Raw genomic sequence first — 13,355 nt, 5'->3', positions numbered from 1 at the left:
ATTAAAATGAACAAAGCAGTGACCACATTGCAGTTTGTACGCATTACGTGATCTCGATGCGTCTATGATGTCTCAATCATCGTTTGGCAGCTGAAACTGAAACCAAACTGCGTGGGGGAAAGTTTAATTATAAATTAACACTTTTATTTTGCGCTATCCACATAGCTATTCATGCTTTGTACTGTGCTGCAGATCATTCCGCAGACATAATACACAATGAAAATTTTGTGTATCTACTCCTATATAATGCACCTAGAAACAGTAGAACGACTAATGTACCGCATCTTTTTCATGGTAGCAAGTCCACTTACCGGGGGCTGGTCTTGTGCTGCATGCGAACCTTCTGGACGTACGTCTCTGGCGTTCCACGCAAGGAACACTCCACGTCCACCATGCTCAGAAGGCCCGTTCGCTGCGGGGCGAGTGAATGTGCCCGTAAATGTGAGCACAGTGTTGCCTACTGCACCCAATATACGGTACTCTAGATTCCTCGTCTGAGCCTATTTGCATAGGATACGCTTTACAGTAGCAGCAGCGAAGATACAGGGATAAGGGGCAGTCGAACTATACAGGCTGCTTAAGACTGTTAGTAATTTGAGGCTTTTTGGGCTATAAGAGCACTAGTTTGGGCATAGCATCGTCAGTGGTGCAGTGCATAAGAATACAGCTAAGATTTGCTAAAGTAGCAGGCTAGTTATTTTAACTGCTATAAGGCTCGCTATTAACATAAGGCTCCTTATTCGTTGAGAAGCTTGTAGCTTTTAATTTTGGTACAAGTTTTTATAATATGAAAAAGACCGTTCTGACATCGCCACTGTAGCGCAAGGAATTGTGGGGCTGCACGCAGGTGAAAGCAAGCCTACGCGACCAGAAATGGCATTTCCAGGGATGCCTGTAGCACGTCTCAATGCCTGAGGAAAAGGGACGATCCTAGAATCTCTTCAAACCACAGAACAATTTCAGGGAGACCATGCACGGTGCCTAACTTGAAGATGAGAAGCATGCAGAGACGGGAGGCGTAAAGCAGCCAATGGACCTAAGCATCCTACGCACTGACAGGCACATCGCTGTGTGATGGCCACGTGTCTGTCGGCAACCCTGCTGTATTGGCCTTGCTCTTGTAATCCACCCTATTCTCCAAGAGACCGCCATAGTCAACGTTCCCTCTGCATATGCATGCCCTGCCCATGCCCATTTCTTCTTCTTGATGCCAGCTAGGATATTGTTAATTTGCGTTTGTTCCCCGACCTATAATCTGATTTCTTTCAACGTGACACCCATCATTTTTCTTTCCATAGCCCAGTATGTAGCCTGAAATTTAGCATAACGGAGGGGCAGAACTCGCTAAAATAGAGGAGGTGTAAGCGAACGATCACCAGCAATAATGCTCGGTTACAGACATTGTAGCTGTGTACAGCGAGCGGCTTTTCTTTGGAAAAGGGACCCACCAGCGATGAGATGAGGTCGATGCAGGGCACATTGTCAGCGTACTCGATCTCGAGGTCTGCCAGGACGCCCTCTTCGCGGCACGCCTCCATGCTGCTCTTGAAGACGTGCGTATTGTAGAAGTGCTGCATCGTTTCGGCGCACAGGTTGATGCACAGGTGTTCCAGCTGGCTCAGCTGCGTCGTTCAATGTGGAGACAGGCACAGGTTTTAACCGTGCAGAAATGCCACATCTTGTAATGTATGTACAGTAAATGCAGATGCATATGAATGCTGTCCCCATTCTACAGTTAACATTAACAGCAACAATAACGGTGCTTTTTGAAGAATACTTGCAGAATTGTGTGCATAGCCATTATGTAATCATTGAGGAAAATAAAACTTGGTAGTAAATGGGCAAAAGTGAGTTGCTTATACACTGCATATGTAGGTCTTTGCATACACTCAAGGTCGAAACTGCCGACTTTTTGGCAACGAAGTTATACAACCCACATGGTCGCAAAGAACTGCGCGGAATAGCATAATGCGCCATGCGGTTCAGGCTCTGTGCAAGGAAGCTGAAACAAACCAAAAATTATTTAATTCCTAGCTCTTTCATGTCAACATTAACATAGTCTAAAATTTAGTTCAATCGAAAATTTCTTTTGGTCACAAAAGAGTGCCGAAGACAGATGAAGTTCAACTTATGTTAATGAAGCATTCATTGGGATGTTGACCTTTGTCCGTGGTATATTAGTTGACAAAAAGACGGTCCCCGGGGCAGCTCGCACCAGCATTCAGGACGAGACAAGGAGCCATAGGCTCACCTTGACGTCTTCGAATCCGAACATGTCGAGAATGCCAATGAAGCCGTCGGTGGCGTGGCGCACAGCCGAGTTCAGCACGCTCATGGACTTGGAAGACTTGGCACCACTCGAGCCGATGGTTGATGCATGCTGGCTGCCAGTATCTGCGAGGGTGAGGAAAAGGAGGGTGTTGCTTTAATTTTGAAATGCCAGCAGTAATCACAACGTTAAAAGTGAGCAGTTTAATGGCGAACAAAGGCAGGCAGGTCACCCTGAACGATTATCTCACGCAGGAAAAGGAAAAAAGAGTTATGGTACATAGGGTGACGAAGGAGACGAAAATGCGAAATTTAACAACATCACTTATCCATCAGGCCACAGTTGCAGATGAACAACCTCAAAGTAAACATTTTTTTTTTCAAAGTCATATGCAGAAGCAAAAAATCTGCAAAAAAAAACATCATCTGCTCCCTCTAGATGTATATTTTATTTTCCTGGTTGTTGTCAGCTAAAATTAACTATATGTGCAGAGGAAGAATGTCAGAGGGCCAACTTTCAAGCAAGATTGTATGCCCCCCTTCTCTCTCAATTCCTTCTCACGCCAGACAACTCACTTACTCGAGCACAGTCACCACTCCTTCCCTTGTGCTATAACTTGTTCCTCCTCATCCTAAGTGTTACTTGGTGAGGAGCCGGAAGTGCTGCACAACAGTTATCACATGCTCTTGCATGCAATGCGGTAATTGCAGGATCTCCCTACGGGTCCTTGCATTCTAAACACGCTATCCCGACAATCGAAAATACATTCATTCTCGAATGTGCAAAAAATCCTTCCAAGTAATCATTAGGCCCGTCCAGGATTTGAATCTTACAGAATCAGACAGACGGCACATAGAGAAACAAAGCACGGCTTCCTCACTGGGAACACAAGGTAGTGCTAGCTAAGCCTACCTGTGCATGGTTAAATTGCGCCCACTCTCCACTGCTAAGTACACTAAGAGCCAAGCCGATGATGAGGAGCAGCAAAGTGCAATTGAAGTGAGTGCGAGAGCAGCACAAGTGACTTACCGGTGTGGTTGTGCACGGACTCATTGGAGTCAGAGCTGAGCGTGCCAGAGGTGGAGCCCATGCGCTTGAGGCTGTTGGCGCGTCGCACGATTGTGGCCACGGTACGGCAGTAGAGAGCCTTGGCCAATGCGTCGCGCACTTGGCTCGCCTGTGACACCAGATGGGGAGACGCCAGCAACGAGGCTTCAAGAATGAGATGACGGAACTTCTAAATGGCTCCGCTGCGACCAAAAGTCTACATCTGCTTGTGGCCGCCATTATCGTTATCTGCAGAAGCACTGGAGAAGAAATGTCCCTGACGGAAAATCAAGTCTGCCACGGTGGTGCAGCGGTAAGACACCCAACTACTGTGCCGGCAGGCCCGTGTTCAATCCCGACCGCGGCAGCTGCGTTTCGATGGAGGCGAAACGAAGAGGCGTTCATGTGGTGTGCGATGTCAGTGCACATTAAAGATCCTCAGGTAGTCGAAATTACTCCGTAGCCCTCCACTACAGCTCCTCTTTCTGCGCCTTTCCCTTCCTGTGAACCAATTATTATTATTATTGTTATTATTATTATTAAGGCCAGTATAAAAAAAGGAGATGCTCTTAACGAAACTCTCCTGATGTGTGAACAAGCTACAGTGAGGCAGTGATCTTAAAAATAGGTGGTTTTGAGCCAGAGCTTGAGACAGGGTTTGTGTGAAGGTGGTCTTGATACTGGCAGCCACTGCAGGTTATAGAGTGAGAATGCAATTACTGATCTTCAGATGTTTCTTCATCATCTACAGAGGGCTAAAGATGACTGATGATATAGGAAATATAGGATATAGGATGATATAAGCCCAAGGAAAAAAATGAGAAAAAAAAAACCTGGATACTTCTTCTGCACCTGCATCGGCCGAGGGGCAATGGAGACGAGAACTCGACCATTTTAGCTTGGGTTCACAGAGCCCTCTATCTTCTGGACCCATCATTTCATAGATTCTTGGTTTGCTCACCGTTCCACCATCTGAAGCAGTCTTGACAAGCTGGCCACGCACAGTGCGCGTACGTGATGTGAGCCCCTGGAAGAGGGCACCACTGGCGACACCCAATAGTGCGGCGACGGCCTTCACCTCGCCACCCTTGGGCTCCAGCTGGTGGTGGTCAGCTTCCGAGAACTGCACATTACCCAGCAGCAGTACCGCCGCCAGCACACGCACCACGTCCAGGAATGGGATGCCCAGCACCGACAAGCATGTCTGCGCATGATGTGACGTATTTATAGCCTCCTCATTTGCACCCACTTATCATTGTGAGACTCCTTGAGCTCATAGCTCAGTGCTGCTCAGAAGATTTATGAAGCACATAGTAAATGCCTTGCTCTGTATTGCCCGAGTTGTTCAATTTTAGCTCAACTCTTTCTGAGCTGGGAACTAAAGAATTTTGGTGCCTCCTCAGAGCATTTACCCAGGTTTTGCTGGAACCTCAGTCTGGATCTATAGTAAGGAATTTTGTGTCCCTCCCGATGTTTTTACAGCCTGTCGGGAACATTATCAGGAGCGATGGATGCACCCTCCATTTTGAGAGAATAGAGACGCCACACGAATGCGCTGAATGCATCTTCCCATGAAAAAAATGTAAATATAAATGGCGTCGAACTGTTCCATAAATGTTCCACACTTAGTGTCCACTGAGTGTTTCCTATTCACTGAGAAATATGACCGTACTGATTCTGGCTGCTAACACAACTTGTCTGAGAGCGCCATCAGGACAAGTAACTGAACCGTGATGATGGACTTCATCTGATCCAGCCGAGCCTGCTTATAACACCGCTGTTATAACGATCGCCCGCTTATATTACAAACTAAGGCGGAACTACCATCAAAATACGTATTTGAGCAACTATAGCAGTGCGTCTCAGAAAAAACAGCATGCCTGGTCGCAGCACTTAGTTACGGTGAACAACAAGGCGCCATAAACTCGCCCCCACCGTTGAAAAATGCATGCTTCTCGCCAACACAGTAAGCGAAGAATGCCTCGTCCCAGCTCCCATGACCGATGCAAAGATGCACACAGCAAAGCTAGTGAGCAAACAAGACATGTAGTAGCTCACCTTCCAGGCTTCAAAGCGGGTGGCGTCCTGCGCCTCATTTTGGCTGACGTCTCCGCGGTTCAGGTAGCGAAGGTTTTGCACTGAGTAACCGTCCAGGTGCAGCTTGCCTGCGAACGACGCAAAGTCGGCACATTTTATGTTTACACGCAGGAACTGCAAGCCTGTGCAGCAGGCGAGAAGTTGCGGCCCGCTAGAAGTTCACAGCAACACATTCACCATGCCAAGCCATTCAGGATAAATTAGGCTCAATGGCAATCCAATGAGTGCGGTAGTAGCCGCGCGTATGAGGCTAATAAGGACTTATATTTCATAGGAGACATGCGGTGAACATACTTCTCTCCTCCTGGTTGAGGCCGGCCAGCATCTGGTAGAAGATGTGGTAGTTTTTTTCGTTGGGTAGAGGCCGCACCACCCTTGTCTGCAGCCAGGAGGCAAGAAAAACGTGGGCCAAAGAACAGTCATGAGTCGTGAATGGCTGCCTTCAGAAGTATAACTTTATCACGGAACTAACATTGCATTGTTTAAAAAAACAACATTTTATTGCTTGCGTGGAGGTCACTATATAACTAGCGTTTCAGCATACACATTCGAACCTAACTGACAGAAGCGAGCTCAATATAGAAAACGACTATTTGCAGGAACAAGCTCTCAGCTGCGGCGGAAACAATATGGTGCAAAACTCGTCTAATCTTCCAGCTAATTAACAACAACCCACAAACTTTTTAACTACTGCAGCTAAGTGGTCAGTAGTTGCAGTTTTGAGTTTGAAGCCATGAGCAAGACGATGCTACATCAGTTTTTGAAACGAAGAAAAACTCATTTTGTAAGGCTGCGCAAGAAACTGAAGCTTATTTCCATACGAAATTAAAACTGAATTCAAGAGGCACGCAGGTAGATCAGCACAGGCGCAACGTCCGGTGATGATGTGTACAGTGGCTATGGCACTAAGTTTGAACTGTAGCCGGTATTGTGCTACATCATATACATTGTGTCACCTCTCATTTTGGCACAAGGGAAAGGCCAGTCATTGCCAACTGTGTGGCGGAGCAAACAACGAAGTGACAGAGTACATTACACGTTATGGTTGATCAGGCAGTTTTAATTTGGTGCCGTGACCACTGCATGCGTCATCACTGGACATTGAAACCAGCATTGTGTCGTATATCAAAAGAACTATCGCTCATCATTCGGTTCAGCAGCTTTGAACTCCGCTAGTTTTTAAGTGGCGAATCTCATGGTCAGCTCCATCCCAGCTCCCAAATTTGCCTGTCCCTTCATGCAGCGTTGCCATTATTCCTAAAAGAGCACAAAGAGCAAGTTTTCACTGCATTTTCGTTGCAGTGCCGTTCCTTGGCACCACCCTAAAAAAGGTCTTCATATGGAGGCTCCCTATAGACTACTCTCTCCACTCCTCCTCTCCGCAACAACTGACGAGCACACCTGTAACTCTTTAATTAGAGGTCAAATTGTAGATCATAGGCCACATGCTGAAACTCGCCGGAGGCGGGTTATAGTAGAAGCGGAGCTATCGCTCTAAATTTTCTAACTTTGAGCATGTGGCGTGCGCTCACCTGGTCAAGGAAGTAGCAGTGAATCTTTGTCCTGTAAAGGGCACCATCGGTCACCTGCACCTCTATGAAGTGACCCTGTGAGAAAAAAAAAGAACAACACGCAAGTTCAGTGCCTCCTACTCTGCTATCACTAGGACTTCCCACAAAATGACATAAAACGTACAAATAAGGCTGAACCTTATAGCGGCTCTCTCCCTCTACTGGCATGCATCAGTCATCGATGTTTTGCCGATGCCAGCTACGTTACTGAATGTTTAGTACAGCTGCACTACCCTCCATGGAGAATAGGAGATAGAGAAATCTTGAAATGCACAGCACGATGTCAGCTCTGATGGTACGCTATATTATATTGGAGGTAATCTTTTGATCATGTGCAGCATCGTTGAGGTGTTCAAAAATCCATTAAAGAAAAAAAATAGATGAAAAGCAAAAAAGCAGATAAATGAGTATTTTGCAGACAGAAAGGTGACTTTAAAACTGTCTAAAAGCCAACAACAATGCTTGCATTCTTCAAGCCCACAGGACAATAAAAACTGAGGAAGTGTCAGGAGAAAGCTTCCGAAGCTTTCTTCCTGATTTATGGATGCACGCACGAAATCCTAAAATTTTCAGAGATGAGTGACTCACTAGAGCCAGTAGCGTTATGCCAGCTATTCACGGTAGACACAGGAAAATAGCACATGAAGCTTGACAAAAAAATTCTTGTCTGGACAAAAAAAAAATGACACAGCAACAAAACAAAACAGGAGTGAAACAGTTCAGGCAGATGAACAGCGCTCTGGAAAGAACAGCAGACATTTAATTCCCTATTCAGGCGCTGTCAAGGCGTCTCAAAGTTTTGTGTCTAACATAGCTTTCCTGCACGTTCTTTCATTGAGGGGCAGTTTGCCACACTGTACAGTCCATGCTTTTTGTTCCCAGTTATGATACACTGATGCAAGGATTTAATTTTGATGGTACTCTTCAGCAACAATCTTGAAGAAGTGTCAAATGAGTTCCACCACAAGGCTTCTGTTTGGAATGGATAGAAATTGGGTATCAAGAGCGCAATAAATGCCCGCGATAGTTTCTGCAAAGTTCGGTGGCACGGCCACATGCATTTTAGACGCGGCGTGGGCAGAAAAGATTTTGTTTGGGCCATGAGCTTTCCCATAATTGAGAGCGGCTTCCACGGCGTTTTTCAGAGGCCGCAGCAATACCAGATGATGGTATCAGGCATCCAGAAAGCATCCAGAAGTTGCTTAGGATGCTTGCAAATGCACAGATTCAATTGGGATTTGAAGCACCGTCTGTCGCTAACAAATGCTATCTGAGTATACTCTAGCCACGAATAGGGAAACCACCTTGGATGGAGAACAGACGATCGCTACAGCCTCCATGATATGATGTGCTTTTAGGGTTTGTGTCCCGAAGCGAGACATGACTGGCAGGCTCCGGATTCGCTGACCACATGCAAGTCTTTGCCGTGCACTGATACACACAGCGTGCAGCTATTTTTACATTTGAACCGTGAGATGTGGCACTCATGGCAGGGATTTGGTCCTGGGACCTTTTAATTAGCAAGCCGAATCAGAGTCATCACGGAGGGAAACCTTTGCAGGTGGTGAGTATGGCTACAGCCAGTCAGCTGGGGAGGTCCAATATTAGGAGATTTAGTGAGGTAGGATTACTGGGGAAGGGAGCATGATGTTGCAATCTCGATTATCAGCAATCGTCACTTATGTTCCATCATGTTGCTTAAAACAAAATAAGGTATATATATTTTCGCAATGGCGGTAGGTTACAATTTTCGATATACCGCTCAAAAGACTAACCAAAAATATAAACATTACAAGGCCAAAAATCGTCTCATATTAAACATTTCTCTCAAAAGCACGAGATTGTCCACGTGCCCAAATGCTACGCCCTTTTCTGCATAATGATCAGTGAGACAATCGTCACTTGTATTAACTACGCAGATTTTCCACCAGAGCTAGCGTGTCTAAATGTTACGTCTCTCGCGCCCACAAATGAATGGGCTTTGCCTACGCCTTCAAGCGGTCTTGTGCTGTAATCTCCAATCAACGAATTTGACGACTAGCCACAACGGATCTGGACCGACCAGCTAGGACTAAACAATGCCGCGGGTCGCGAACAGTCAGCGAATTTTACAAGGCTAGCCGTATATTTTCCGTGATGAAACTACTTGTAGCGCTGTAAAGCTGTAACCTGGCTGCGCCAAGAGGGCGACCAGCGCGCCGCCGCTCGAAGAAGAAAAAGAAAAAAAAAAAGCCACGTCTTGCTGCGGTGCGTGGAGCAACCTATGTTGCCAATTTTTATTACTGGAATCAAATCGTTTGCCTTGCTAAATTTTTCTAATGTCACTTTAATTGTTGTACAAATCCCAGTGTCAATCTACCGCGTGCGTTAACTTGGTGTTTTATTTTATGTTTTATTTATCTCACATTTTCGTTTCTTTTCCTCATCCAGGCGATGCCTCTACCCGTCCAATCATTTTCTTTTTATACATGTAAGTATAGTATAAATCAAAACCTTTATCTGCTGCCCATTTCTTGGCCGATCCCCCTGCGTGGGTACGTGAAATAAACGACAACAACGGATGGTTGCCATTGGTTTCGGTACAGTGTAGATTCAGTCTAGATAACTCAGTCGGCTGATAACTCCTTCGTTCCTGGGAGCTAGCTGCAGCCTACATTCTAGTGCTGCGAGTATGTGCATGAGCGCGTAACAGTGCATGGTACGTAACGGCTCCTGATTATTTATGCGGCGATCGGCGGGCGATGCGCGCGGCGGTCAGTGACGACCGATAAGGGCAGAAATTAACTTTAAGGCAGCGATCAAACCGAAGTTTGGTTTGCATTATCGGGACCCCATGCGAGGGACTTATCGCGGCGCTATTTAGCAAGGCACTCGGTGGCGTCGCGGCATCCCCTTCAGGTAAGCGACTTCGTCCAGTTTGTGCGCCCGCTAGTCCGCCCGTCCGTCCGTTCGGCCTCTTTGTTGGTCCCCTGGGGCGCCTGCGCCTCATCTCTCCTCGCCAAACGAGACGCGAGGTCGAGTTTGTACGTCAATCACGGGCGCCTCACTGTCTTAGCTAGGGAGGCAAACCGAAGAAAAAGAGAAACAGGTGGGGACGTAGGGCGGGAGAGGAGGGCCGACAGGTTGAAGCATGGAGTGAAGTGGATCCGAAGGATCTCCGTCAGGTGACTGCAGACGCGAGACGGCGCTCTCGAACGACCGATGCCAGCTTCCGCATTATCTTTACACCAACGTTTTTAAAGTGAAGATTTCGGGTGTGAACTTTGGGCAGGGTATGCCCTATGCCTGCAGCCAGCGGCGCGCGTACGTGGAAAATATATCAGTGCAGCTCAAGCGGAAAGCACACGATATATATAAACACACACACACACACACACACACGCACGCACGCACGCACGCACCAGTTTTAGCCAAGGGTTAAAATATAAAACATGAGATAAGCTCGAGAAACCACTTGTATACACCTGGCGCACCACAGGCATTTTTTTTTATTTTGCAATTAACTAATCTGTAATTATATATATTGTTTCTAATTTACTAACTATATATTGCTTTTAGACATTAAATGTGATTTGCAAAGTTGGAGGCCACCTTCTGAAATCCCCATTTCATTTATTTCCGATAAAGAAAGAATCGCGCGTATCGTTTTTTTGCTCTCTAAAGAAAGCCCGCGAAATACAAAAGTATCACGTGACGAACGCATTCACGCGCCTAAAAAAGCCTTCACGTGCGCCACGCCACGATTGTGGTGCTCGCAATCGTGATTTGAGCATTTGAGTAAACGAAATTAGCTGCGGCCGTACATACATGGAGGAAAGAAAACTAGCGGACCTTCGTTTATTATTATTATTATTATTATTATTATTATTATTATTATTAATGCTCCGGCATTATGTGCTTCATTAGCTAATGTCGCTCTGGTGCGTTGTATACGTATGATTTCACCTCCCCAGCGCGCATGCCCCGACGGAAGCTTGTAGTCGCCGCAGCCATCACCCCGCGCGTGTTTAACTGCCACTGTGTATTGCATTTGATGCCTTCTTCTGAATTACACAAAGCCCGCAAGGCTAAGCATATACTCGCGCACGTGTACGTTAAAACCCTACCACAAGTTCCTTTGCCAGTTTCACTAGTGTTCCCGCGTGAAATGATCGGTTTGAAACCGCCATTGAAGTAAGCATTAGTGGCGAAATGCTGCGAGTTGATATCAAATATATATTTTCAAGACTATGTTGTGACAACGTAATTTGTTCGCCCGTAAATTGGATGTAGTTTGGTTACTTTTGTGACGTTCCCTCCAGCAAATACTGGTGCTGTTCTTGGTTGCGCAGCTCGCGCGAAGGTCGCGAGGCCTCGTCAGGTGGCATATTGGCTCATTTTGCCTCGCAAACCTCAGCAGATGAAACCAAAAAAAAAGGTAATATTTTCTAGTACATGTATTCCGATTGTGATGGAATAAATTCTATTCTCATTGTACTCTCCACTCCGGCGGTTTTTATTTCTGTTGCTTTGCTATTGCTGTGCCTCTCGGACAAGGAAGCGTTTGACAATTTTGCTAGACTCTGAACCTCCATATTAGTGCTCTCACACTAACAACTTTTTTTTTGTTCCTTGAGAATCGTTGAGCAATGGCCAGGTCGCTGCGGCGCATCAGCGCGGCAAAGGCCCAACGGCAAAGGCTTAGGCGAAAGCGACAGGTGAGGAACGAGAACCTTCTGATCTACAAGAGAGGCCGAGAAGCTAGAACATAAAACCTGCACGCGCTTTTATTCGGGATGCCGTCATATAATATCCCTCCTAATGCATACCGAAAGTAGGGAAAATAAAGGGGCAGTAACTTTCACGCTCGCAGCGCTCCCCTGCGAGGAAGCGAATTGAAAGAACAGGGTCGAATTTTATATATACGACTTGGAGCGGTGTCATTGCGTACTGGCTGCACAACGAAGGCAGTCTTGCTTTCTTCATGGTGCGTGCAGATCGCAACGCCAGCCAACCGCGCCGCTACAGTGAACTGGAAGGCTCGGCACACTGCGCGACCGGCGGTCGTGTTCTTGCATGCATGAGACTTCCACGTTGTCTGGCGCTTAGAACCATCGACGTCGATCCCTCTTTCGGGGTTCCCCCCTCACTCCCCACCCCTCTTTGCGTCGGACGGCCGGGGGCAACGTTCCTGGTTTATGAGCAGCCACCGGTTGGAAAGGGGCCGCCGTAACAAATTATACACCCCTCAGGCATGCTGCCGTTCGACACTAGAGGGATCCCCCCGCTCCTCCTTCAGCGACTGCAGGTGGGGGGAGCCTTTCAGGACCACCAGCACCCCGGGGCAACGAGGAGCAGCCCGCAGCAAATAAATAAAACGATACAAAAAGGAGGCGCAACTCAAATACGAGCGAACAACGGAGCAGGAAGGGTACCTGCTTGCAAGAAGTATAAAAGGGGCCCCCCAAAGAATGCGAGCGGCGTATTCGGCAGATCGCCGGCGCCTTCCGTTCTAGGCGGCAAGCATGCGCGAAAAGAGGGGCCCTGTAGGAATCGAATGCCTAGCTCCCTTGCTTGGACAGACTCTTGTGCCCAGTGAGAACACACACACACACACACACACACACACACACACACACACACACACACACACACACACACACACACACACACACACACACACACACACACACACACACACACACACACACACACACACACACACACACACACACACACACACACACACACACACACACACACACACACACACACACACACACACACACACACACACACACACACACACACACACACACACACACACACACACACACACACACACACACACACACACACACACACACACACACACACACACACACACACACACACACACACACACACACACACACACACACACACACACACACACACACACACACACACACACACACACACACACACACACACACACACACACACACACACACACACACACACACACACACACACACACACACACACACACACACACACACACACACACACACACACACACACACACACACACACACACACACACACACACACACACACACACACACACACACACACACACACACACACACACACACACACACACACACACACACACACACACACACACACACACACACACACACACACACACACACACACGCACTATTGCGTAACACCTCCAGCAGCATTTCTATTTCTGACAGTCACGGGCGTCATGTAACCATGCGCCAACTTCCCCAACAAGCTATGCGAATCTAGAGTGCAATGGATTAGTTCAGCACACAATAAACTTGAGCCCTATGACATGTAGGTCAAATAGATTACGAAAAAGCGAAAGTATGCAAAAAAAA

At 47.0% G+C, this 13,355-nt stretch overlaps 1 protein-coding gene across 1 annotated transcript in view; it reads right to left on the bottom strand.

Annotated features, from left to right (window-relative positions):
- dachs (unconventional myosin-IXb-like dachs) overlaps window positions 1-13,355 on the bottom strand; it is an 82,761-nt gene that overhangs the window by 25,650 nt on the left and 43,756 nt on the right. Inside the window, exons 7-14 of the mRNA XM_084603914.1 lie at window positions 6,946-7,020; window positions 5,708-5,792; window positions 5,375-5,481; window positions 4,278-4,520; window positions 3,299-3,446; window positions 2,252-2,394; window positions 1,449-1,622; window positions 312-412 (exon numbers count right to left, since the gene is read on the bottom strand). Of these exons, the coding sequence (XP_084460040.1) occupies window positions 312-412; window positions 1,449-1,622; window positions 2,252-2,394; window positions 3,299-3,446; window positions 4,278-4,520; window positions 5,375-5,481; window positions 5,708-5,792; window positions 6,946-7,020 (1,076 nt within the window). The remainder of the gene's footprint in view (window positions 1-311; window positions 413-1,448; window positions 1,623-2,251; window positions 2,395-3,298; window positions 3,447-4,277; window positions 4,521-5,374; window positions 5,482-5,707; window positions 5,793-6,945; window positions 7,021-13,355) is intronic.

Source organism: Amblyomma maculatum, chromosome 5, assembly GCF_055883805.1.
Source record: "Amblyomma maculatum isolate TAMU_Amacu chromosome 5, ASM5588380v1, whole genome shotgun sequence".
NCBI lineage: Eukaryota > Metazoa > Arthropoda > Arachnida > Ixodida > Ixodidae > Amblyomma > Amblyomma maculatum.
Note: the sequence above shows the minus strand (reverse complement) of the source record. Positions and strands in the feature narration are given on the sequence as shown.